The sequence below is a fragment of the Patella vulgata genome, chromosome 1 (genome assembly GCF_932274485.2).
Source record: "Patella vulgata chromosome 1, xgPatVulg1.2, whole genome shotgun sequence".
Lineage (NCBI taxonomy): Eukaryota > Metazoa > Mollusca > Gastropoda > Patellidae > Patella > Patella vulgata.
The window spans coordinates 75,960,912-75,988,683 of record NC_065879.2 but is presented as its reverse complement, the minus strand read 5'-3'; the positions used below and the strand labels follow the sequence as shown (position 1 = coordinate 75,988,683).

The 27,772-nt window shown below is 35.0% G+C and overlaps 1 protein-coding gene across 4 annotated transcripts; it reads right to left on the bottom strand.

The window, feature by feature from the left end:
* Positions 1-3: 3 nt before the first annotated feature.
* LOC126823574 (uncharacterized) lies at positions 4-26,390 on the bottom strand. 4 transcript variants are annotated; one of them, XR_008788788.1, is made up of 12 exons: positions 25,987-26,390; positions 19,975-20,681; positions 18,595-18,924; positions 15,825-15,981; positions 15,232-15,386; positions 12,549-12,935; positions 8,313-8,381; positions 7,671-7,958; positions 5,271-5,339; positions 4,595-4,706; positions 4,143-4,254; positions 4-2,509 (listed from the first exon to the last, which is right to left on the bottom strand). XR_008788788.1 is itself a non-coding variant. In XM_050552486.2 (7 exons), the coding sequence occupies exons 2-7, from the start codon at positions 20,429-20,431 to the stop codon at positions 11,370-11,372; spliced, it is 1,554 nt and encodes a 517-aa protein (XP_050408443.2). In that variant the 5' UTR covers positions 20,432-20,681; positions 25,987-26,360; the 3' UTR covers positions 11,236-11,369. The 4 variants fall into 4 exon arrangements, 1 of the variants encoding a protein (XP_050408443.2); XR_008788790.1 differs by having other exon boundaries at positions 19,984-20,681; positions 25,987-26,387; XR_008788789.1 differs by having other exon boundaries at positions 25,923-26,036.
* Positions 26,391-27,772: the final 1,382 nt, after the last annotated feature.

Sequence of the window (27,772 nt, the reverse complement as noted above, 5' to 3'; positions counted from 1 at the left end):
CAATTAAGGTGTTGTAAATGATTAATAGTAGGAAATGAAAAGAAAGTTTGCAGCATTATTGTGACTAAAATTTTATGAGTCCATTAAAGCACAATATTAATGAATTAAAATGTCATAGGCTCTATGAATTTGAAGTCCATTGTCATGGTTTAATTTGAGCTGGTGTTTCTTGATGAGCACTGCTTCTGAAAATTTGTGTACGTTTTTGTTGCGTATGTTGCAGACTAAGATTTTCACACTATCCCAACATACTTTATGGCACAGATTTTCTCTGAGGTGTTGAGCCACGGCAGATATATTGTTAGATGAATTCGCTTGATGTTCTTTAATGCTTTTATCTACAAAGGCCTTTTAGTTTCTCCCATGGAAATTGATGAACAGGAACAAGTTATTTAGTATACACATCGTTTGGATTATTTTATGCCGATTTTCCAAGATTACCTTCAGTGTTTCTTCGTATTTAAAACTAGTTTCTATTCAAGCTTGTCTCGGGACTCGTCGGATATGGTAGGATGTTTTGCCTATAAATGGTATGGTAACACATATTTAAGTTTTTATTTGTTGGTGGTTTGGTTTGATGGATAACTGATTGGATTACTCTTTTCACTAGTTGTTGTGGGTATTTGTAGATAAACTGGGTGACAGATGTATGTTGCACGGTTTATTAATATTGAGATGATGGCTTCTTTAATCTTGAGGTTATGGTTTGAGTTGTAATAGATGTACTGGTTGATGTACATTGGCTTCCTGTATATTGATGTTTCAAGCTGGTTGTGATTTTTCATATCAGCATCTACAAATGGTATCCCTGGGTCACGCCCGGTGACTCAATGACAGACCTTATGATACAGCGTGCACATGCTAACCAATCGGCCATCCAAACCCCCAATCATCTGAACTTGTCATATGTATTCCTAATAACCTAAGGACAACTATTGATTTTGGTGCATTTTTTAAAGTTTTAGCTCAAAATAGTGTCATTCGGAAGTAAACCCTAGATGGAGTTACTTAAACAAATCCATACTTCAGTTGTACCAGTGACTTGATAACCATGACGATCACTATAGTTTAAGCAAGTACGTATGTATAGAGATTTCTATCCAGGCTGAATATCGAAACTGATAATTGAATTTGTGTAAAAACCACCATGGAGCTTTTGATGCTTGTACAGGACCAGTGTTCATCACTAATAATCAGTTTGATTCACAAAAAAGTATCTGGAATAACTCCTTCAAATATGTTAATGTACAATAATAAAGCTTTTACAGTTCAACAAAGATATAATCTGATTAAAACACAGATTTTATTTCGTTTCGTTTTTTAAAGTTCACAATTTTGTTTTAAATGTCCCCGGTTGTACGTGACAAGGAGTAGGGTCGCCTGTCCAATCTCGTGGGTTTTCTCTGGGTCCTCCGGTTTTCTCCCACAGCTAAAGACCCCTACGCGCAAGCGAATTATTGAAATAAAATTGAACCATGTGTTAGTCCCGAAATGACCTAGTTTGTGTTGAGTGGACTTTAAACCCCATTTCTCTCTCTCTTGTTTTAAATGTCTTTACTACAGGATCTAGAAGAATTGTTATAAAAGGTCTGTTGCGATCATAGGCGTATGAGCTCAAAGTAATTCAGGGGGGCATAAGAGAAAATTGCCCGAAATCAATACCGTTTTTTCGGGCATACATATCATAAGAGAGCTTCGGGCATGCAGTGGACAAGAAAAAGACGAGAAAATACTTTTCGGGCAGTGTGGATCTCATAGAAATAAGTTAATTATTTTTTTTCTCTAAATGTTAATAGAAAAAAAAGGTCGTCGAATTTTTCATTGCCCGAAAATAAATTTTTGGGGGGGCAAATGCCCCCCCTGCCCTATGGTTGCGATGAGGTCTTGGCGTGCACTACATGGAACTATGGGAATCCCACTAATGAGAGAGAGAGAAATGGGGTTTAACGTCCACTCGACAAAAAAAACTAGGTCATGCTAACTATTCGGTTATCCAAACCCCTGAATCCCACTAGAAACATCAACGCTGATTAGTTAATCAAATGTTTGATGTCATAGGGTCAAAAGCTTCTCATATGAACCCTGACATGACCTCCCATTACAACCAGTCAGATCTTCACATAGTGGAGGACAGCCATTGAAAGTATAAAAAAACAAATACAAAACGAAATATTGATCTGTATTTTAATTAGATTACACAAAGATAGCATGGTTTTATATTGCAAGTAATTTTTAGAATGATTGATAGTAAAAGATACAGTATAAATATTACTACTCCCATTGTAAACCAGACTATTTAGTATAAGTAGCCTTGAAGTGCTATGTAAAGAGGGTGGTCTGGTTCTTAGTGTTTAATAATTTCATGATTTGGGAGCAGCAGGTACAGAAGATTTAGTTCTTGACTTCAATCCATCCCAATGTCTTGTTCCAACATATTTTCAAATATTTCAACTTCCCAGGAACATTCCTTTGCCTTTTGAAGAATTAAAATTATTTGTTCGTTTGCAAACTGAAATAGAAATGGGATTTTTCTTCACAGATACAATTAATGACTCCTCATACCTTTCAATAAATTTCAAACTTAAAAAGTTATGGATTTGTAAAAAAAACATTTAAGGCAGTTGCTTGCTAATTAAGCCACCTAAACATATCGTCTAGAGATGCATTATGTTTGAGATAAATCTGCCTATTGCAGGTCTTTATTTTGGTTTCAAATGTTATATAAACTATTATTTAGACATTTATTCACATGACTATGATCAACCCTGTAGACCATCGGATAGCAGAGATTTAAGCGGATTGAAACATGATTGTCATTTAATGATTTAATGAAACCAGCGGTTGCCAGGCAAGATACACCCACATGGAAATATAACAAACTAAAAAAAATAAAAATGATTTTTCGTACAATCAGGGGCATATAATCCAGGAAAGTTACAGTCTGATATATGCGAATAGCAAAGGGACCATGATCTTTGAGTTAAAAACATACATCAAAATTGGATAAAGATAGGTTGCCTGGCAACGAAACATACGCCCACAGCGGCTAAATCGTCCGAGCGGTCAACAATGGGTGTCGCATATTTATTCCTTTGTACGTAATTGAGGGCCTTTACAAGACAGTTCTATACAGATCAGATTATAATTTTTGCCGTTTGAGGGTTCACAAGGTTCTACAAATTGAAACAAGGGTCTCAACTCTGCAAGTAATCTACAGAAATTGTTGAAATTTGACAGGCTTTTTCGTTTCACAAATTTAAATGATGCATATAAATTTCATACATATCGGATGATAACTTTCATCAATTGAGCATTAACAAGGTTGAACAAAGTGAAACAAGGGCAATAACTCTAGAAGTAATAAACGGAAATTGCTGAAATTCAATAGGATTCTTCTCTTTACTAATTTAAACGACGCATGTAAATTTCATACAGATTGGCAGATAACTTTTGATGTTAGAGCATTCTCAAAGTTCAATAAAGTGAAACATGGGCCATAACTCTAGATGTAATAAACAGAAATTGCTGAAATTCAATAAGCTTCTTCATTTCACTTATTTAAATAATGCATATAAATTTCAGAAAGATCAAATGACGTAATACACAGAAATTGCTGAAATTCAATAGGCGTTAGAGCATTCACAAGGTTCAATAAAGTGAAAAAAGGGCCATAACTCTAGACATAATACACAGAAATTGCTGAAATTCAATAGGCGTTAGAGCGTTCACAAGAAATTGTGGACGACGGACGGACGTACAGACAGACGTACGGACGGGGGCGACAGCAATATACATCCACATTTCTATGTGGGCGTATAAAAATTGTGACCTCTAGAGAATCCACAAGCTAAAAAACACAATTTTACGTACAATCAGGGGCCATAATTCAGGCAGTATCGAAAGGAACCAAGATCTTTGCATTATAAACATGCATTTCAAGTTTCATCAAAACAGGATGATAATTGTGACCTCTAGAGGGTCCACAACCTTGATATACCATATTTTTATACTATTAGCGTACGTGGGGAGGCCATTTTGTCCGGCAGTTTTAAGAAGGATATTCCTTAGGTTTGTAGCTTGTTTTACTTTCCATTGTTCTAATAAAAGGTAATCTGAGACTTCTACAACAAAATTTCAATTACCTTAACATAACATTTTTCTGGATCAATAGGACTAGGTAACTTTTGAATAAATTTTTTATATTTTGTCACCGTTTTATCTTTATTCTGTACATCACATGTAACTTCAAAACCACTAGAAAAATAAAATATCTATATTATACGAAGGCCAGACCTGAAAAATATCAAAACACTTACAAAGGGAAAATCTGTCTTGGACAAAACAACAGGCATCAAAGGAATTATGTCTGAATTTGTGCCTGACAAGGTCTGTGATAAACTTTTTATTTCCAGACTTGATTACGGTGGTCCATGAATGCTGAAGCCATTAAAATGATCATTTCTAAATAAAAAATACAGGCGGGGGTGGGGGTGCAGGTGGTAGTGGTGGGGGTGCAGGTGCATACTACTAAGAACTTGATACTACATGTACCTCTCACTTGCCAAAACAACACATATTTTTGAATTTGTATTACCTTTCACTAAATGAATATTCAACTGCAGCATTTTCTGGTACCTTCTTAAATAACTCCAGTTTCAGATCTTTTATATGAAGTTTTATAGTCACTGTACACCGATTTTCTTCAACTAAAAATAAACAAAGATAGGTTGCCAGGCATCAAAACAACAGCTAAGTCATCTGGGCAGTCAACAAGGCTATTTTTTCTATTGTCAGTATTGAAAACATTTACAACACATCAAGTAATTATCAGAAATCATCAGAATTTGTTTTGATTGTTTGTCTCATGACCTTAAACCCAGTGTAAAAATTTATATTAACTTTAGCTGCTAGAGCATCCACAAGATTTTTCAAAGTGATCAAGGGCCATAACTCTGGCAGTAATTATCGGAAATAGGCTTCGTTGTCTCATGATCTTACTTACTGAGTATAAATTTGAAGTCAATCAGATATTCACTTTAGTCCCTAAAGCATCCACAAGCAATTGTGGAAGTCGGACGTGTGGGGGTGATGACAATATACATGTACGACCAAATTTCAATACTCTATAATCATTTTAAGGCTATTGAATTCGTATATGATCATCCTTTCCATCTGTCAGTCTTTTCACTGTACAAATTACAACTAGTTATGGATTCTTTTGATATTTATTTTCTGTGTCAATATCATTATAAAGATATAAATGCACAAACCTGTAAGATCTGGTATACGGGTCAAAATTGGTAGAGATTCCTGTTTTTCTGCACTTTTTTTAATACTACCTGAAAACACACAGTTTTAAGTATTCACTAAATACATTATAATGTATTTGATTATATTACAATAGACAAAGAAAGGTTGCCAGACAACAAAACATATGCCCACAGCAGCTAAATTGTACGGGCAGTCAACAAGAGTTGTTGCATATTTTTAATTTTTTCGGTAATGAAACACTTACATACACTATATTCTAATTAAGAGTTCCAACTCATTAAGTAATTATCAGAAAATCATTAGAATTTGTTTGGCTTCTAATTCTGTCTCATACTAACATTTAGTATAAAAAACTTTAATATCATGGATTTAGTTATCGAAAATCATTGACAATCAATATACTTGTTTGTCGCAAGACCTTAAACTCGAATGATTACTTTGGCCTGAAGAGCATCCGCAAGATTTTTTGAAGTAATCAAGGGCCATAACTCTAGCAATAATTATCGGAAATCGTCTCAAGACAGTAAACACAGTGTATAGATTTTTCAAAGTGATCAGGGACTATAACTTGGTAATCATTGAAAATCAATAAGATTCTTCGTCTCATAAATTTAAACACCATGTATAACTTTAAAGTCAATCAGATATTAACTTTAGCCTCTATACCGTCCACACGGTTTTTCAAAGTGATCAAGGGCCATAGATATGTTATGATAATTTCAAGAAAGGGAAGTGACCAACTCAAAGGGAAAACATGAGCTATATCCTTCTATATAACTGACTTAAGTGTCGAGTGATAACAGATACATTGACATATTTCTGCTCAATATTCCTAAGATATTTGGAATAGTGCTCAAAAAATGACACAACTTTTGTACTAGTTACAAATAAATTTAAGTCATCTTTGTTTTTCAAGAAAAAGTGTCTATCCCTTATTTTCCAGAACAAATTTAGAATTGGTAAGTAAAATCTACATATATGTAATAGTTATTAGCACACTTTCCGAGGTGTATCGGTGAATATCAGGACAGTTTTGGTCGAGAGGCCCATCCGAGGCAGCTCCCGACCAAAACTGTCCTGATATTCACCGATACACCGAGGAAATGTGCTAATAAGTTACTTACATCACATTTCTATCGAGTATTGTGAAGCAAAATTATCGAGTCGTTTCAACCGAAAAGTGACAAATACTTTCTGCTCTTTCATTTATCCCTTTCTGAACCTCACGTTACATTTCATGGTAGAATGATTTCGCAGTGGAGAGACGACCTGAGTAGTATTTACACGTGCGTCTTGCTATGATACTCTGAGCGTAAAACAATCACGTGTTTGTTTAGACCACATCGTCAAAACAACTTGTCTATGGCGTAGAGGACAGCGATATTATTAAATGTAGTGTAAAGGAAATGCGAAACGTGGGTCATTCCTGGTAAAAGTATGCATCGGCGGATGGTTCTTCCGTTGAAATTTATTTGTAATAAAGTTTATGACTTTCTAGGCGTTTTTTTTCATCCTGCTTATTTTCAATGCCTGTGAAGTGTCCAGCAAGAGAACTGCACCTTCTATCATCACAATTAATTAAAATAATTATTCAATATTCTTATTTATATATTTTGCATATAAATCAAACCAAATTATGAAATAGATGCCAATTGATATGTATAATAATTGATTTTTGTAATATGTTGTTATGTTAATTTAATGTCATTGTATATGTTTTTGAACTGCCATGTAGTTCCCCCCGGTTTGTTTTGTTACTATGATTTTGACTAGTTGTTTCATGTACATTATCCTTGTGCATTGTATAGAGCCATCGTTATCAATTGCGATCTGGGTAGGACTAAACGTCCGCTACTTATTGCTTGATAGTTATCTAAAACAGTATAAAAGAATCCGTGTATCAGAAATGAACAGTACTTTTTCTGTATATTTCTGATACACGGATACTTTTAAGCATGTATTGAAAATAAACAGGACAGTTTTATCAAAGGTTGCCAGTGGCAACGAGTAGAAGTGGGATGTAACAGTATTTTTTATACATCTTTTGACAACTTTATTTATCAAAGATAAAATATTTATTGTTCTCAGATAATACGAATTTAGTGTCTGTAATGTCAGTCCTGTAATATTCCATCCTGTATCAGATTTTGTCACCAACAATTAAAATGAAATGAAATGAAATGGGGTTTAACGTCCTACTGTTCTGCTCCGAACTGGGCTAATGAAGACGGGTGAACTTTCTCGGCCAATGCAGGGATCGAACACCCGACTTAATGGCATAGCGAGCCAGCGTCTTACCCACTTTGCCACCGTGACCCCGTGACCAACAATTGGATGGAATGTGTAGCTTGTCACCGAAATAAATAATATGAGTAGCTGATAATAGAATAATTCCTTACCACTCTCTGGTTCAAGTCTTTGTACAATATCTTCATATCAATGTGTCTTTAAAACATTTAAGAATGTTTTATATGACTCATGTCCTCTTTTCATTAACATTTTGAACATCTTTTTAATCTTCTTACGCTTAGTTGATAAAGCTTCTATTTTTTCAACATCGTCAATATTAAGCACATATTCAGAAAGCAGAGGATCTATTAAAACATCGGGATCTAATTCTTCTATGAGAAGTATCCAATTACTCGTTATCCTTGAAGGATCCCATGGTGCCATTGTTCCTTTTTGCTCTAAGGTTTAGTACAAAAGAACATTTAATATAGTGGGTTAAGCTGTTCAAGTTATAAAAAAATCATTGTCTCATGCTCTTACTTACTGAGTATAAATTTAAAGTCAATCAGATATTCACTTTAGTCCCTAAAGCATCCACAAGCAATTGTGGAAGCCGGACGTATGGGTGTGATGACAATATACATGTACGACCACATTTCAATACTCTATAATCATTTTAAGGCTATTGAATTCGTATATGATCATCCTTTCCATCTGTCAGTCTTTTCACTGTACAAATTACAACTAGTTATGGATTCTTTTGATATTTATTTTCTGTGTCAATATCATTATAAAGATATAAATGCACAAACCTGTAAGATCTGGTATACGGGTCAAAATTGGTAGAGATTCCTGTTTTTCTGCACTTTTTTTAATACTACCTGAAAACACACAGTTTTAAGTATTCACTAAATACATTATAATGTATTTGATTATATTACAATAGACAAAGAAAGGTTGCCAGACAACAAAACATATGCCCACAGCAGCTAAATTGTACGGGCAGTCAACAAGAGTTGTTGCATATTTTTAATTTTTTCGGTAATGAAACACTTACATACACTATATTCTAATTAAGAGTTCCAACTCATTAAGTAAATATCAGGAAATCATTAGAATTTGTTTGGCTTGGCTTCTAATTCTGTCCCATGCTAACATTTAGTATAAAAAACTTTTAATATCATGGATTTAGTGATCAAAAATCATTGACAATCCATATACTTGTTTGTCTCAAGACCTTAAACTCTGTGTACCAATCTAAAGTCAATCGAATGATTACTTTGGCCTGAAGAGCGTCCGCAAGATTTTTGGAAGTAATCAAGGGAAAATAACTCTAGCAGTAATTATCGGAAATCGTCTCAAGACAGTAAACACAGTGTATAGATTTTTCAAAGTGACCAGGGACTATAACTTGGAAATCATTGAAAATCAATAAGATTCTTCGTCTCATAAATTTTAACACCATGTATAAGTCAATCGGATATTAACTTTAGCCTCTATACCGTCCATCGATTTTTCAAAGTGATCAAGGGCCATGGCAGTAATTATCGTAAAACGTTGAGAAATCAGTAAGCTTCTTCGTCTCATGACCTTAAACACTGTGTATAAATTTAAAGTCAATCGGATATTAACTTTAGCTTACAGCGTCCCCAAGATTTCTCAAAGTGATCAAGGGCCATAACTCTGGCAGTAATTATCGGAAATCGCTGAAAATCAATAGGCTTCTTCGTCTCATGACCTTAAACACTGTGTATAAATTTAAAGTCAATCAGATATTAACTTTGACCTCTAGAGCGTCAGTCATTATCACATATGCGATAAAACTTGTTAAACATGTTTCAAATATAATTTTAACACAGAGATCATTGCTACAATAGATGTGTTATGACGATTTCAAGAAAGAGAAGTGACCAACCCAAAGGGAAAACACAAGTTATCCTTCTATATAACTGACTTAAGCGTTGAGTAATAACAGATACATTGACGAATTTCTGCTCAATATTCCTAAAATATTTGGAATAGTGCTCAAAAAACGACAAAACTTTTGTACTAGTTTTTACAAATAAATTTAAGTCAACTTTGTTTTTCAAAAAAAAAGTGTCTATCCCTTATTATTTTCCAGAACAAATTTAGAATTGGTAAGTAAAATCTACATGTATGAATATTTTTTAATGCATCTTTTGACAAGTTTATATATCAAAGATAAAATATTTATTGTTCTCAGATAATACGAATTTAGTGACTGTAATGTCCTGTAAAGTGTCCTGTAATATTTCATCCTGTATCAGATTTTGTCACCAACAATTGAAATGAAATGAAATGGGGTTTAACGTCCTACTCCGAACTGGGCTAATGAAGACGGGCATATGCCATACAGTGTGCTGTGAGGCCTACTCTTATATCGAATTCCAACTTTCAAGGGATCTTTTACGTGCACGCCAATGTGTACACAGGACCTCCGTCCTGCATCACTGACAAGGGGGAACCACACCGGAAAATCTGGGTGAACTTTCTCGGCCAATGAAGGGATCAAACACCCGACTTCCTGACATAGCGAGCCATCATCTTACCCACTTAGCCACTGTGACCCCTGTCACCAACAAATAGATGGAATGTGTAGCTTGTCACCGAAAAAATAATATGAGTAGCTAATAATAGAACAAGCCAACAAATAAATCCCCAAATAAATAGATGACACATATTAATTAATCGTACATCTATTTTTTTCTAAAGTATCGAGCAATCAAACTGATTATCAACCATACACTAAGTTTCATCACTCTCTATCAGATAGAATCAAAGTTATCTTGTCCCAAAGCATTGACCAAGGAAATTGCTTATCTCTGCTCGATATGTTAATCATTGAACTCAGTCAAGACGACATCAAGTTTAAACATTCTACCTCAATTAGAAGCAGAGTTGTTATGTTCCAAAGTCTTGACCAATCAAAATGCTTATTGCCCCTTAGCCTAAGCAGGCAATTCTCATCATTGAACTTAGTAAAGATATTGATGTAATGAAACTATACACCAAGTTTCATCACTCTCACTTAATTAGAACTAAAGTTATCGTGTCCCAAAGCATCAACCAATCAAATTGCTTATCTCTACTTACCATAAGCAAGAAAATGCTCATCTTCGCACTCTATCAAGGCATTTGCCTCATAAACACCTACACCCAGTTTGAACATTCTAGCTCAATTAGAAGGAGAGTTATTGTGTTCCAAAGTCTCGGCCAATCAAATTGCTTACCCCCGAGCAGAAAATGATCATTATCGAACTTAGTCAAGGTATTGATGTAATGAAACTATACACCAAGTTTCATCACTCTCACTTAATTAAAACTAAAGTTATCGTGTCCCAAAGCATCAACCAATCAAATTGCTTATCTCTGCTTACCCTAAGCAGAAAATGCTCATCTTTGAACTCCATCAAGGCATTGACTTAATAAACACCTACACCAAGTTTGAACATTTTAGGTTAATTAGAAGGAGAGTTATTGTGTCCCAAAAAGTGTGACGGACGGACGGACGGACGGACGGACGGACAGACAGACAGACAGACAGACAGACAGACAGACGAACCCATTTTAATAGTCCCCCGCCTTTCGAATTTCTGATTCAAGTCTTTGTACAACATATTCATATCCATGTGTCTTTAAAACATTTAAGAATGTTCTATATGACTTATGTTCTCTTTTCATTAACATACAGAGCATCTTTTCAGTCTTCTTACGTCTAGTTGATAAAGCATTTAATTGTTCAACATCGTCAATACCAAGCACACGTTCACAAAACAGAGAACGTATTAAATCATCGGGAACTAATTCTTGTATGAGAAGTATCCAATTGCTCATTATCCTTGAAGGATTCAATGGTGCCATTGTTTTTTTTGCTCTATTAGAGGGATTGAATCAATTATTTGACATTCATCAGTACCTGTATGTGAATAACATATTGAGTAATGTCAAAAATTTTATACATGTTCTTCTTGATAGAGTGGGGGAAATGGGGTTTAACGTCCACTCAACACAAACTAGGTCATTTCGGGACTAACACATGGTTCAATTTCATTTCAATCATTCGTTTGCGTGTAAGGGTCTTTAGCAGTGGGAGGAAACCGGAGGACCCAGAAAAAACCCATGAGGTTGGAAAGGCGACCCTACTCTTTGTCACGTACAACCGGGGAATCGAAACCCCACCAGTTGACTCAATGACAGACCGTATGATACAGCGCGCGCGTGCTAACCATTCGGCCATCCAACCCCCCATACTTCTTGATATAAACATCACCAAATATTGGCTGAATCCTATTTAGCGAGGAGACCAAATTTGGAGAATTGATTTTTTAATCATAAATTTAGTGTCTATAACATTCCATCCTGTAATGGCTAATTTTATTACTGAATAGACAGATTTTGTTACAGGATTGACAATTGACGATATAAATTCTTAAATTGGCTTTAATTAATGATTTAGACAGTTAATAATTACTACATTAACAAATCACACCGGGTAGCTTTTTTGGAGAGTCATAATTTGCAAAAAGAGGAGATAGCCAAATACAGAAAACAAAGATTGTTACAGCCATCCTGTAAACCCTGAACGGAGACATTGTATATCAGATTTTGTCACCAACAAGTAGATGGAATGTGTAGCTTGGCGATAACTATGAATAATGGTCAGCCATTAAACACTGACAGATTTTCAGGGGCGGATCTAGGAATTTTTGCAGGAGGGGTTTTGCTACATTTCTGAACTAAACCTAGTCCGCGTGAGAGCTCATGCAAACTCGCTCTCTGTCTATGTCGTGGCTGGATTACACACATTGCTTTCGTTAAGGAAAGGGTGTGCACCCCCCAAACCCCGACTCTGGATCCGCCATTGATTTTCTCTGGTGTGTCTTGGCTTTATATTTAATATACTAGTAGAAAGCATGAGAGAGAGAGAGAGAGAGAGAGAGAGATGGTGTTTAACTTCCACTAAACATAAACTAGGTCTTTTTGGGACAATTCTACCACCCAACTCCCCTTAATATCTAGTAACATACCGGCTTCTTTCTCCAAGGTGTCTTTATCATCTGTTTTCTGCTGATCAAGTTGTTCTTTGTCTGTTTTCTGCTGATCAAGCTGTTTTCCATCTGTTTTCTGCTGATCAAGTTGTTTTTCATCTGTTTTCCGCTGATCAAGTTGTTCTTTGTCTGTTTTCTGCTGATCAAGCTGTTCTTGCAAACTAGAAATAATCTGTTCCTTCTCTTTAAGGATGTCTGAATATTTTTTAGCTTCATGTTCCTTGTATTTCTCCATTTCATGAGAGTGTACAGATGTGGCCTTTAATGCACAATTTTCAATCTGCAGTTCTTTTATTTGTAATTTCAAGGATTTGATTTCATTTTCATGGTCAATAATGCTGCTTCCAGGCAACGGGATTTCCTCATCTTAAAAAAACATAAGTTCCAAAACATGTTTTTAACAAGTATTTTGTTAAGAAAAAAAGCTAAACTGGCTTTGTTGTCAATCGGTACTTCAATACTATCATTACACTAATAATCTCTCTAGCTACATGTAATGTTAAATGAACTACAGGTTTAATGTCCTATCAATACACTAATAATCTTTCTAACTACTGGGGTTCAATGTCCTACTTTCAATACACTAATAATCTCTCTAACTCCTGGGGTTTAATGTCCTACTATCAATACACTAATAATCTCTCTAACTACTGGGGTTGATTGTCCTACTATCAATACACTAATAATCTCTCTAACTACTGGGGTTGATTGTCCTACTATCAATACACTAATAATCCCTCTAACTACTGGGGTTGAATGTCCTACTATCAATACACTAATAATCTCTCTAACTACTGGGGTTGATTGTCCTATTATCAATGCACTAATAATCTCTCTATTGTTAACTGAAATGAACAGGGGTTTAATGTCCTACTTTTTTGCTAATGAAGACAGACATATGACATGTCGTCAGCTATGAGGGCTATTCTTATTTCAAATAAGAATTTCAAATAAGGCCTATTCTTATTTCAAATTCAAACTCTCTAATTTTTTTTTTTTTTTTTTGATGTGAATGCCAAATTGTACAAAGGACCTTGGTTTTCCATACCCTCTGAACAACTAGACATTAAAAAATTATCTTTGATAATAGTGATAATAATATAATACTAAATGGAAACAAATTAATATCTAAGTGAAATGAAATGAAATGGGGTTTAACTTCTTACTGTTCTGCTCATATAGTGGGCTAATAAAGACGGGCATACGCCATACAGTGTGCCATGAGGGAAATTTTTCCCGGGTAGCGGCACTATCGCCTACTCTTATATCGAATTCCAACTGCCAAGGGATCTTTTACGTGCATTCCAATGTTTACACGGGATCTCGGTTTTCCGTATCATCCGAAGGACTAGACAGGTGTCCTTGTCAGGCCCTCCGTCCTGCATCACTGACAAGGGGAAACCATGTCGGAAAATCGGGATGAACTTTCTTGGCCAATGCAGGGATCGAACACCCGACCTCCAGGCTAGCGAGCCAGCGCCTTACCCACCTAGCCACCGTGGCTCCCTAATATCTAAATAATAAGTAATTCAGATGATAGTTATCTATCACTTTACAAGACATCATAATAGAGATAAAATATATAAGACAACCCTCAGTTTGTCTAATGCAGCATTAAGTCTAAGTATTGAACTATTGAAGGCAACTTTGTCTCAGTAAAGGATAACAAATCATGCGAAAATTAGGCAATATGGACCAGGAACCATGCATGACATCAACACAACCATCTTGGAATGGTCAAATCAGACATCGTCAAGTGATGCGCAACTGTCCAAGGATCAAACATGCCAATTGTGTTTGAATTGGTGGAGCCTTAGATTTCTTTTTAAGAGTCTGGCCCACTAGAAGAAGAAACAACAAGATGAATAGCACACGGGATCAGTTCCTGATTTAGATCAGAGCATAATTATTTGCAATTAGTTTTCTAATTAGTCTGTTTTGAAGCATCAGCTATTTACTGCTTATAATATCTTTATATGTATACAGCACTCAGATAGGGACAAATTTAAGAAGTGTGATCTAGACTATTAGGCCACACTAATTTGGGAAAAAAACAAAAATACTAGCTAAAACCAAAAATACTTGGTTGGGCTGTTCAAAAGCTTTCAGTTCCAAATTTTTACATCCTGAAATTTTAACAAAGCATCTTTCATGTGATTCATGTAGCTTTGTATTTATTAAGACCTTGACAAACAGAAAATCAAATTTGTGTGGCCTTACTTAAATGTTGATGATTTACAATTGTACATTATATTGCAAGTAATTCGCATCCTGAAATAAAGAGAGAGAAATGGGGTTTAACGTCCATAGACACAAACTAATGTCATTTCGGGACTAACACATGGTTTAGTTTTATTTCAATAATTCGCTTGCACGTAGGGATCGTTAGCAGTTAGAGGAAACTGGAGGACCCAATGAAAACCTACAAGGTTGGACAGGCGACCCTACTCCTTGTCACATACAATCTGGGAATTGAAACCATCCACTTGACTCCATGACAGACCTTATGATACAACATGAAATAAAAGATGAATGTATCTACTGATAAGCACTAGATTAAAATCTTATGGTCATCCACAATAATAAAATGGATTCATTTGCCCCTCGATGTTAAAAAGTTAGCCTGGGTCTTGTTATGAAGGATCACAACAAAAGCTGTTACCTTCTGTAAGTTTTTCAAATGAAAATCCTTCAGGTGAAACTTTGTTATCACCAATTTTCCCGGAATTCACAGCTGTTTCTAAAATTTGACGCAGTTCATGTTCACTTTTTTTACCAACAGATATCAGATGAAATGTGACTTCAACACAGCCCTTCCTACAAAACATGAACAATATACATCACACATGACTTCAAACAGCCCTTCCTTTAAACCATGAAAAAATGAAATTAAAGATAAATTCACCATAGCCTTCCTACAAAACATGAACAAATGAAATGAACTGAAATGGGGTTTAATGTCCTACTGTTCTGCTCTGACTGGGCTAATGAAGACGAACATATGCCATACAGTGTGCCATGAGGGAAATGTTGCCCCGACAGTGGCGCTACGGCCTACTCTAATATCTATATCCAACTGCCAAGGGTTCTTTTACATGCACGGCAGTGTGTACACAGGACCTCGCTTTTTCGTCCCATCCAAACGACTATATGTTCTCCAAAACATGAATAATATACAGGAGTTCAACAATGTTAAATTTTATGGAGTATATGTAATGATGCAGAAAATGGCAGTGGTTAGTCACCTATACTCACGTTAGCTTTTTAACTACAACTATTTCAGTAGATTCTGGATACTGTAACTCTATATCACATTCAATCATTTCAATAAATTCTTTATGCTTGGGACTAGTGTAATCCATAATTTCAACTAATTCATGTCCAGGGTATTTTATGGTGCCTTTATATTCCTCTGTAAAATAATTTATTGTTAATCAATCTCCAATCCCCCAAAAACATTATAAATCAAGATGCACACAGAGTGGCGACTGCTTCATTTGCATAAAAAGTAGTTCGCGCACTGCATCTTGGGGTTTGTCTGTAATGTCACCACAGAGTAACAGTAAGCCTAATACTGTTATCTATTCAAAATCACATTTCCCCTTTTACTGGTAGGCCTTAATCTGACCAATAAAATATTTACTAAAGCACTATCACTAATTTTAAACCATTCAGTAATTCAAAATAATTTTAATTTACTCTGTGATTATCTATATAGTATCAGTATGCTGTATGGTTAACTTCAGTTTGTATGGCAGATAATTCCATAATAGTACACAGTATAAATTAAATTTTCTATTTCTAAATAATCAGTTGACAAAAAAAATCACAAAAATAAAAGTAACTCTGAACACAGATCAGACCTAATGGAATGGATATCTAGAGCAAACTTCGGATTTATAATAATTTAATATATTCTTGTGCAGTAGTGTAAAATGGACAATTTCATTAGGAGGCCTATAAAGGCTGTCAAAACATTACATGACACCCAGAGCAATATGCAAAATATTCATTCTCAAGTTGTTTTTGGTTTATACTTGTTTGTAAAAAGAGAAACCAATCAATTCAAATAATGTTTATTGAAAAATGTTATAGGACTATTTAAATAGAATTTTAATATCTTTAATTATTCTATTTTTTAAAAATGAAAGCCTACATTAATTAATGGAACAAAAATTATAAAAGCACACGGTGAGTCAACATTGGAGCCAAATTAAGGTATTTTATCTTGGAAAACAACCAACGACTCAAATCTGTTTATTGGAAAACGTTATATGCCAATTTGAAATTCAATTTTAATATTCTTAAAAATTATTATTTTATATTTTAATGAAAGCTTACTTTATTAACATAACATAAATAAGAGAAGCACACAGTAATAAGCTCTAGAAGACATGGGAATTTTTCTTTGGGAGAAAAAATAAATCATTTTGATGTTGAGTAAAATAGGCCTTAAATGTCCCATTTTAAGGTGTATGGAAATTACATTTCAAATCTAATAAAACCTCTTAAAAATCGACAATAATTTACGGCCTTAAATAGACCAATTCGTAAACTGTCACAAATGCCGTCTCTCGTCTCAGTTCTTTCATTCCGGGCCGTACACGCTTTATGCATGTTTTAAAAATATGAATCATGTTTTATAAATTCCCGAAACACACACACACAACTAACATATTATGATTGTATGTGATAATTCTCAGTAGTTTTGTTACCGAAAATACTATAAAACTACGAAATTAAAGAGATTTAGTTCATCGATATAGATAGATATCAATAACGTTGTTGAGCGAACTGTCAGTGTGTGTTTATTACAGACAATTCTAAAGGTGCATTGCGCGTCGCAGTGTTTCTATTGGCCGTAATGCGAGTCGCCACTCTGTGTATTTTTACTCTGTGATATAGATATAGTAATGTCGTTGAGCGAACTGTCAGTGTGTGTTTATTACAGAGAATACCAAGATGCATTGCGCGTCACAGTGTTTCTATTGGCCGTAATGCGAGTCGCCACTCTGTGTATTTTTACTCTGTGCTACATGTATGTAAGAGTTAAATATGTCCATTTCAGGTGTTTTGGGGGGCTTCAAAATTATTATTTAAAGATACATTATGGGAGATTAAATAAGAGCTGGCAGTTCTCACTAGAATAGCTAAAAAGGGAATTTTCTGAAAATTTCAGTCAAATTGATCCACTCTGAACCGAGAATTTATAGTGAATGAATTTTCGGCCTAGCCTTGATCATCATTACTAAAGTCAGTACAATAAAAAACAGTCTCGATTATCCAAATCATGATTAAATCATGAATGAAAGTTGAGCAGCAAATCAGATCCTAATCCAGTAAATATTGCAGGCTAGCGATGACATCAAGAGTTGATTGTGGTCTGGATAAATTAATTAATGTCTAATAATTTAGATAACATTTCATGCCTAAAGAAAGACCTGTAAAAGGCAGATTTAGCTCTTGCATAATGTATGTTTAAGCATTTACATGTATTCACATGACAAGCCCATAATTAATTCTTCAGACCATTGAATGACTAAGACAGTATGTGGATTAGACAATGCCTTTCATACATTTATCTTCATTAAGATGGAAAATCAAAACTCTGTTTATTGTTATCGCAGTAATGCTACTTGATAATCAAGACTACATGTATTTACGCTAGTTCTCGCCAAAACTTATACATGCATAACTTCGCTCAGAATAAAGTAATTTGTCTGAAATTTTCAATATATTCATTTTTCATTATCAATTTTTAAACTATTATAGCAGAAACAGGCATCTCTTTATCTAACGACTGCATGTCATTTTGGGACTGACATAGGGTACCATTTGTTTTAATAATTTACTTAATAAATTTGAAAGATTACCGCCCATGATGTTCTCTTTTTCGTACTTTATAATATATATAATTGATATAACATTTACTTTACACATAAAATGATTGCAAATATAATGTCGCCTTCATTTCTTGTCACTGAACAAAATAATTTGAGTAGCTGATAATAGAATGATTCCTTACCACTCTCTGGTTCAAGTTGTTTTATAACATGTCTATATCCATATGTCTCTAAAATCTTTAAGAATATTTTATATGCCTTGTTTCCTCTTCTCATCAACATATAAAGCATCTTTTCATTCTTCTTACGCCTAGTTGGTAAAACATCTATTTCGTCAACATTGTCAATATCAAGAACATATTTAGAATACAGAGGCGTTTTTAAAACATCTGGATCTAATTCTTCTATGAGAAGTTCCATATTACTCCGTATCCTTGAATGATCCCATGGTGCCATTGTTCCTTTTTGCTCTATCAGAGGGATTATATCAACTATTTGATATTCATCAGTACCTGTATATGAATAACATATTGAGTAATATCAAATATTTTATACATGTACTTCTTGATATAAACATCACCAAGAATTGGCTGAATTCTATTTAGCAAGGGGACCACAGTGGCTCAGTGAGTTAGGTGCTGACTCACTGATCTGAATGTTCTTGGTTTGATCCTCATTCTGCTGGACCAGAAGGTTAACCCGAGATTTTCCAGTGTGGATTCCCCTGTTCAATGGTACATCTGTCTAGACATGATTTCCTTCATGGTACATAAAAAGGGGTGAAGTTTTAAGTGTATGACTATGACCACAGCAAGAAATCGTAGCAAATGTGAACAAAACTGTAAAAAAAACCCAGCTGACGGGTTCAGAGATTCGATTTAATCCTATTCCTACACAAAATCATCTTTACATCAACGTTATTACTTTTTATATTATAAAATGTTTGCAGATCAGTTATTGGTACTAGAGCGGTTTAATATGCCGCTGTCCCAATAGGGCTGATCAGCTTCTTGAGAAGATAATATATTATAAAATATGAACTATGTTTGGATTTCACGGGATGTGGCATACACAAGTACAATATTTAAATGGACTGTTCTACCCTCTTTTCTACAAAATATACTGCATTGCCAACACTGTGACATAAATGGTTGCAAAAGGCACTACATGTAGTATGATATAAATAATAAGATTAAAGGACAATGTTCGTGTCAGCCAATATGTGATAGAATTGGTTAAACACATTCCAAATATAATATTAACACAGAGATCATTGCTATGTTAGATGCGTAACCAAGATTTGATCTAACTGGAAGTGACTGTAGCAAAAGGAAAACTTGAGTTATCCTTATATATAACTGAATGAAGTTCAGAGGGATAATAGATACACGGTCAATTTACAGCTCACTAATAATTACTTTATTTAAAGATGAAAAGTTGTAATAATAGACTGTGAGAGGATATCTGTTCGAAACTAACAATTCATAAAAATAATTGATTGTCACAAGATTAAGAGAATTAATATTAATTCTTTACTTTTAAGAAATATAAATAAAACATACAAATCTCACCAGTTTTGGCAACAGCTTTCAGATCAGTCTCCTCAACCACTTCTTCAGTCTGTACATGTATATCGCTGGCAATCCCACTTTCCTGTTTAAGTTTTTCAATTATTTCATTCTGAAGTTTTATTGTTTCTAGTGCAGCGGCAAGTTTTCCTAAGACATCATTTTCTTGTATGACATGAACTTGATTTTTTTGTGGTAAAGACGTTTGAGATGATATCTGGGGTATTTGACCAGTTACTATTTTCTGCTTTTCACCGATGGGTGATTCCTTAGAATTCCTGTTCCTTGTGTTGTTTTGTAGGTGATCTTGCCCTGCATTCTGAACAAATCCAAGTCCAGGTTCCACATCAATTGGTTTAACAGGTTTTGAAACTGACTGTGCTTGTTCTATTTTAGTCATTACAAATGGTAGGTCTGTGTCTACACTAATGTTATCACAGATTGACTGCATTTTATAACTGTATCTTCGAAATCATATGTTTAGCTGTGAGATGTGATGGATGGTCAATAAAGTCTTGTAATGGAGTGTCTTAAAATTTATTAATGAATATTGAAGATTGAAAGGTGTACCAGTAGATTCAACAAAAGAGGAACCTCTGCTTTGTTTCCTGTATGTAGGCCTATTCTCTATGCCAACGGTTTTTTGTAATAAGAGAATGTAGAAAAATCATTCTTGTGAGCTACATGTAGAGATTGAAAACCTGGAAAAGAATGAAAGATGATTGTTGTAAAAATCATTTAAATCAATTGCATTCTCGGTATCACCAGTGGTATCATTCAGGTGTACGTCACTAACTTCTGGGGTATATCAGGAAGTTATGGTCCAATTTGTGTCAATATCAAAAGTAACCAAAATCGTTGGGCTATAAACATACATTTTAAGTTTCGTCAAAATTGGCCAAAAATTGTGATCTCTAAAGTGTCTACAAACTAAAGACACTATTTTTCGAACAGTCAGGGACCATAATCCATTAAGGTACCGTTCAATACATGCCAATATCGAAAAGGACCGAGATCTTTGGGCTAAATACTTCCACTGAAGTGACATAAATAGAGTATGCAAAAGTTAGATGAAAGAAACACATTGTGGTCTGATCCCATACACAGACATTCCAATTTCTGCCCTATTGCCAAGTCCTTCAGTTGATTTTCACAAAACTGCTCTCTAGAGGCCGCAATTTTCAAACTTTAGGATAATGGTTCTTAGGAGTAAACAATGGCTGTGATTGATTTTGAGCTCAATCGCTATAGCCTTTAAATTAGCATAAATTTGTTTGTCCACTCTTTAGAGTCCGGAGCCACGATGGCTTGGTGGTTAAGACGCTGGCTCGCTAGCCTGGAGTTCGGGTGTTCGATCCCTGCATTGGCTGAGAAAGTTCATCTGGATTTTCCGACGTGGTTTCCGCTTGTCAGTATAGTGCAGAATGGAGGGCCTGACAAGGATAGCTGTCTAGTCCTTTGGATGAGACAAAAAACAGAGGTCCTGTGTATACATTACAATGCACGTAAAAGATCCCTTGGCAGTTGGAATTCGATATAAGAGTAGGCAAAATTTCCCTCATAGCACACTGTATGGCGTATGCCCGTCTTCATTAGCCCAGTATAGGAGCAGAACAGTAGGACGTTAAACCCCCATTTCATTTCATTTCATTTCTCCAAATCAGGCATTCATTGGCAAAACATAAAGAAGATTTGAATCTCATTTATTTTTAATTAAACTATGAAATATTCCCAACCATTATTTAAACAGTTTGGGGAGAGTGAAAAAGGAATTGGAGAAAGTGATTTCCAAGTAAGCATTCCAGTCAGTACTTTGAAGACAATCATACTATGTTTATTCAATGCAACACTCTTTTATCATAACCATCTTATAATAGATTTTAAGGGCCATGTTATAACTTAAAACAAGCCAACAATGAGGCTGGTGTCCCATGCCGAAATCCCAAAATAAACAGATGACACATATGAATTAATTGCACATTTATCTTTTCGAAAAGTATCCAATAATTAGACTGATTATCTATGCTTAGTCTAAGCATAAAATGTTCATGATCAGACTCAGTTAGGTTTTGAAGTACCTGGTATAGTTAAACTATGCACTAGTTTCACCACTCTCCATCAGTTAGAGAGAGAGAGAGAGAGAGAGAGAGAGAGAGTTTAAGATCCACTCAACACAAACTAGGTCATTTCGAGACTATAACATTTGGTTCAATTTCATTTCAATAATTCGCTTGCACGTAGGGGTGATAAGCAGTGGGAGGAAACGGAGGACCTAGAGAAAACCCTTGGTTGGACAGACGACTCTACTTCTCGTCACACACAACCGGGGAATCGAAACCATGCCAGTTAACTCAATGACAGATCTTATGATACAGTGCATACCATCGTGTTCCAAAGTCTCAACCAATCAAAGTGCTTATCTCTGCTTAGCCTTAGTGAAAAATGCGCATGATCAAACTTAGTCAAGTTATTGATGTGATGTCATGGCATTCATTCATCTACACCAATTTTGAAAATTTTACCTCAGTTAGAAGGAGAGATATTGTGTTCCAGATATTGTGATACAAAGTCTCGACCAATCAGATTGAAATCTCTACCTTGCCTAAGCAGAAAATGCTCAGCATCGAAGTTTGTAAAGGTATTGATTTTATGAAACTATACACAAAGTTTCACCACTATCACTCAATTACAATCAAAATTGTAAAGCTTCAAAGTTGTAAAACTTACCCTGAACCAAAATGGTTAATAATCACACTTAGTCAAGGTATTGACGTGATGAAACTATACACCAAGTTCCATCACTCTCATTTAATTAGAACCAGAGTTATCGTGTCCCAAGGCATCAACCAATTAAATTGCTTATGATCTGCTTACCCTAAGCAGAAAATGCTCATCTTCAAACTCCATCAAGGCATTCACCTGATGAATGCCTACACCTAGTTTGAACATTCTAATTCGAAGGAGTTATTGTGTTCCAAAGTCTCGACCAATCAAATTGTTTATCATGCACTCTGCTGACTGAGCAGAAAATGCTCATTATCACCAAATAACACATTCTACAGTAGATATCGCTAGTATGATAACTTCCATAATCTAATGGAGCGATATCTCCTAAGGAGATATCGCTTTACAATAATTTGATTTGTACGTGTAAAAAAGGTTTGGGTAAGAAATAAAATCCCCTACTTAAAATAGTCTTTTTTGATATCCAAAAAGATTTGTAAAAGATTCTCTATATAACCAGAGAAATTTGTTTCTTTATAGGATGGGTGAGGTGTGGAGGCCTATTTATTTTTAAGTTTTACTGATTTTGTTAATTGAAACAAATATATTATTATTGGTCATAATAATTGTTGTTTTCCATTCCTGAATCCTGAAACATCTATACCTTGCCAACTGACTAGCCGTCACCTATAAAATGAACAGTGTGGGTTTTTTTTGGTTTTTTAAGATATACATCTAGGAAAGGTTTCTGCTCCATACCTATAGCTGACCTGTGACATCCCATTTTCTGTTTCACCATTACATGGTATGGTCAAATATGCATTTCAAGTAGCTGTCATCAAATAAACAAACAAGATAACAATACGAAAACATTCTGTATGTATTCATCACATCAAGAAATAGATTGGTTAAAACTTGCAAAGCTCTGGGATTTTTACATGGTTGGTTATTAACCGTTAATACTGTAAAAGTTGCTTTAGTGCTAATGAGTAAGCTTGATCATGGGATCTTGAAAATATAACAACAAATAGTTCATAGTCTGCTAAATTTGAACGTGCAGAATTCCCACTTAGAATGCCTACTTAACGACAGTCAACCATTAATTATGTTCATATTCTACAGATGTCACGTACATGATTTAGATAGCCAACAGTTCCAGGCCTTAATTTGCCTGTATTGTTCAATTTAATCCTTTAGTTCTGGCTGAGTAATGTGAAAGAATAGATAGACTGACTATTAAACTCTCATCTTAGGTAAGTGTACTTAATTTATGAAACAAATGGGTATAGATTAGATGGGTGAAACTATCTGACCCAGATCAGAATAGCCCAGATGGAAGAAATAAAATTTTGCATCTACATTATAAAGCTTACTTCCGATAGATATATGAATTCAAATAATACTTGACTGTAATTTAAAGCTGTCAAATTCCATTCTTATATAGAAAAATGGGTTTTGTCTGCAATTGCGAATGAACCAGATAATATTTACATATACATTTATTTAATACATAAATTTAAATACACTGTAGACATTTATACTAAATACACTGTATAACATACATAATTTACAAAGACATCAATATCTATTTGATATGGAGGGGGGCGAATGGTTTAACATGAACACATGGAATCATAAGGTCTGTCATTGAGTCTGTGACGTGGTTCGAGTCTCCACTTTTACGTGACAAGGAGTAAGATCACTTGTTCAACTTTGTGGGTTTTCTCCGAGTCCTCCCTCTGCTAGAGAACCTTAAATGCGCAAGCGAATTATTTAAATAAAAAGGAACCATATGTTGGACCCCAAAATGACCTACTTTGTGTCGAGTGGACATTAATGTTCACCTCATGTTATTTAATCAGATTTGAGGGGTATGAATTAGGGATTATCCAAACTGTTGATCAATTAGTACTCCCCTCATGCCTTTGAATCACAGCATGCAATGTTTTGGGATGACTTGGATGGTTATATCTATTCTTTCATTCACAAATTTTTCTGGACTTATGGTCTGTATACATGATGCTCCTTATTACTAGTTGGAATAGAAGTGGCAGACCTGTCAACTCTACCGCATCATGCGGTAAATTGATGCGAAAAGGCATCATTTACCGCTCTACTCCGTGGCAATAGATATCTACGCTACCGCATTTTCAAACAGAGTTTTTTTTTACAATTTTCTAACCAAAACTATGGAACTATATAAGGGACGCAACTCTTTGCATGTAAACAAAAAAGGTAGCAACTTTCGGTTATCAACATCGATTTGGGATATTGTAAGGTGTAATTTAGCCAATAGATTTGTTATCAAATAGTTTTCAACCTATTTTAGAGTTAATGTAGAGGATATAATTGTTGGCACATGTTAAAAATCCTTAACCTTATCGATAAAATAAACAAATAGCGACCTCCTTAATTAGCAATTGCTGACATTTTCGTTTGCGCGCGTACAGCATCAAATACAATATTTTGAATGCAACACAACCGGGAACTTTAATTTCAAGATGGGAATACGTATTGTGATTCTGACCTACATGGAACGCTCTCTCGAATAAATGTCTAAGTGAACAATACAAGTTAAGTCAGCCTTTGTCGTCATGTCGTGTAGATTATATTTCTTTAACTGCAAATGTGTTCCTCGTTGAGCGCGCCATTTTGTGTTCCAACAAGACACGTTAATGGTAGACAATAACATGATTGGTCGACTGTGGAAAAAAGGCGATCACATGACGCGGCGATCAAGTTTGAATTCTGTCCCGTTGTGACCTCGCGCACTATGAATTTTACTATCAATAAATAATCCGGATTTCAAAGAAGAATATCATCGAAGAACTATTAATTTTTTTGTTGAACATAACAAACGATTATCACTATATTAATTAAACACTGATAAAATTTCTTTTAGACTGGATTTGTAGAAACGAAAATATTTTTGCAACGGGAATTTGTGCCCATATGCGCCCTTTTGCTGTGACCTTGAACGAAAATGGTCTCGGTCGTAAGTCTGTAGCACAAAGAGTGTGTAAATGAATAGTCTCGTGATAATTTGATTTGATTCAGTATATTGAACTTCAATTTAAATTTAAATTTTCAATATTTTGTTAAATTTCTTTCAGATTAGACCTATTGAATCTCAATAGTGGACACTTGTGTTGAAATAGAGACATATGGTATCAGAAACCCTTTGGCCTTTGGAAACGCGTAGCCGTAGGCATACGTACCTGGATTAGTGGATTATAATAGATCCATATATTATTATAATAACGTACTGTCTGTATTATTTACCTTTCTGACTCGTTTTACAGCTTCACAGGAAGTGCTCCTTGTAAACATCAATAAGATCATGAATGATTTATTTTTCAATATTACCAAATGCGCTACTGCACTTTCGCACTTCCGCCAGTGGTCGTGCTCGATACTAGGTAGAATATCTTGGTGGGTGTTCTGCAGACATTTTATTTGCTGACAACTTAAGACTGGAATATCACGCCACTAAGGTGGTTTACTGGTTTCACTGAGCTTTACTCTGCCCGCCCGTTATTCCATTCGTGCATCGATCGATAGTATACTTTCCTCTGAATTACTCGTCTTGCATATAGATGTAATTAGTATTGCAGGCATAGTCCTACAGGCAAAACAAAATATTTTTTTTTATTACTTTACTTGGCAGGGGTACCTCTCTGACAAATGACACAACCCGCTCCCTATTTGTCATTATCTTACTAACTGCCAAGTACCTGGAAGGAGGCGTACGTTATGATAAGCCCGAAACAAAGCTTTAAGTTGAACTCACTTTATTCTACTTTAAGAGACAGGCGGATGATCTCATCTGACATAATGTATAAGCAGACTTCAAAAACTACCCGTGCCCTTGACATAATACTATCCTCCAGTGTTTCAGACAAAGTTACAGTTGGGACACTTTCCTCATACGACAAACCCACAACCTTGATATTACATACTTTTTACACTATTTGCCTACAATTCGAACTCATCCATCATTAAGTTGTAAGTGATATGTTTAAACATTTTTTTAAAATTAAATAAAAATTGTGACCTCAACAGGTTCCACAAGCTAAAATCGTGATTTTTTTTCATACCATCAGGATCCATAATCCAGGAATTTACAGACCGATATGCACAAATATTGAAAGGATCCAAGATCTTTGTGATATAAACAATAAACATGAATTTAAAGTTTTATCACATCGGATCAAAATTGTGATCTCTAGAAGGGTCCACAACCTTGATACAGCGTACCATACTTTTTACACATGAGGAGTGGCCATTTTGTCTGGCAGTTTCGGTCCCATTTCCACGAAATTCGAACTCATTCATCATTATGGTGTAAAGGCGGCCACAAGCAAAAAACATGATTTTTTGTACAATCAGGGGGCCATAATCAAGGAAGTTGCGGTCCGATATGCGCGAATATTGAAAGGAACTGAGATCTTTAGGTAATAAACATACATAAAAAGTGTGCCATCTAGAATGTCCTCAAGCTAAAAACGTGATTTTTCGTGCAATCAGGGGCCAATATTGAAAGGAACCAAGATCTTTTTGAGATATAAACCTATATTTCAAGTTTGCGTCAAAACTGGATAAGAATTGTGACCTGTAGAGTGACCACAAACAAATTCGATGGACAGGGGTGACGACAATATACCTACACATAAAAATGTGGGCGTATAAAAAAAATGATAGTTGCATAATGTTAGTGGAACTAAATGGAGTATGACAAAGCCATTACTTTATAACTTTAGCGCGGCCAGTTTCTATCAAATGTTTCAAAACACAAAACACTACCAAATCACATTCCGTTTTAGCAAACAAATGTTGAAATTCCATCAAGACATCACCCACGGTTGCGCTTGCTTTTAGCTAAATTTTCTCTACCTTTTCAAACAGAACCAAATTTTCTGGGATCTCTCCCAGAACCTAATGGATCCCCTCCTATCATTAAATAACTTGAATATTGTTGTTGACCAATTGCTAACACATGCAATTGGTTGTCTTCCTGAACACATTGTTGCTTTACACTTAATACTTTCTCCATGCGATTAAATTTTAG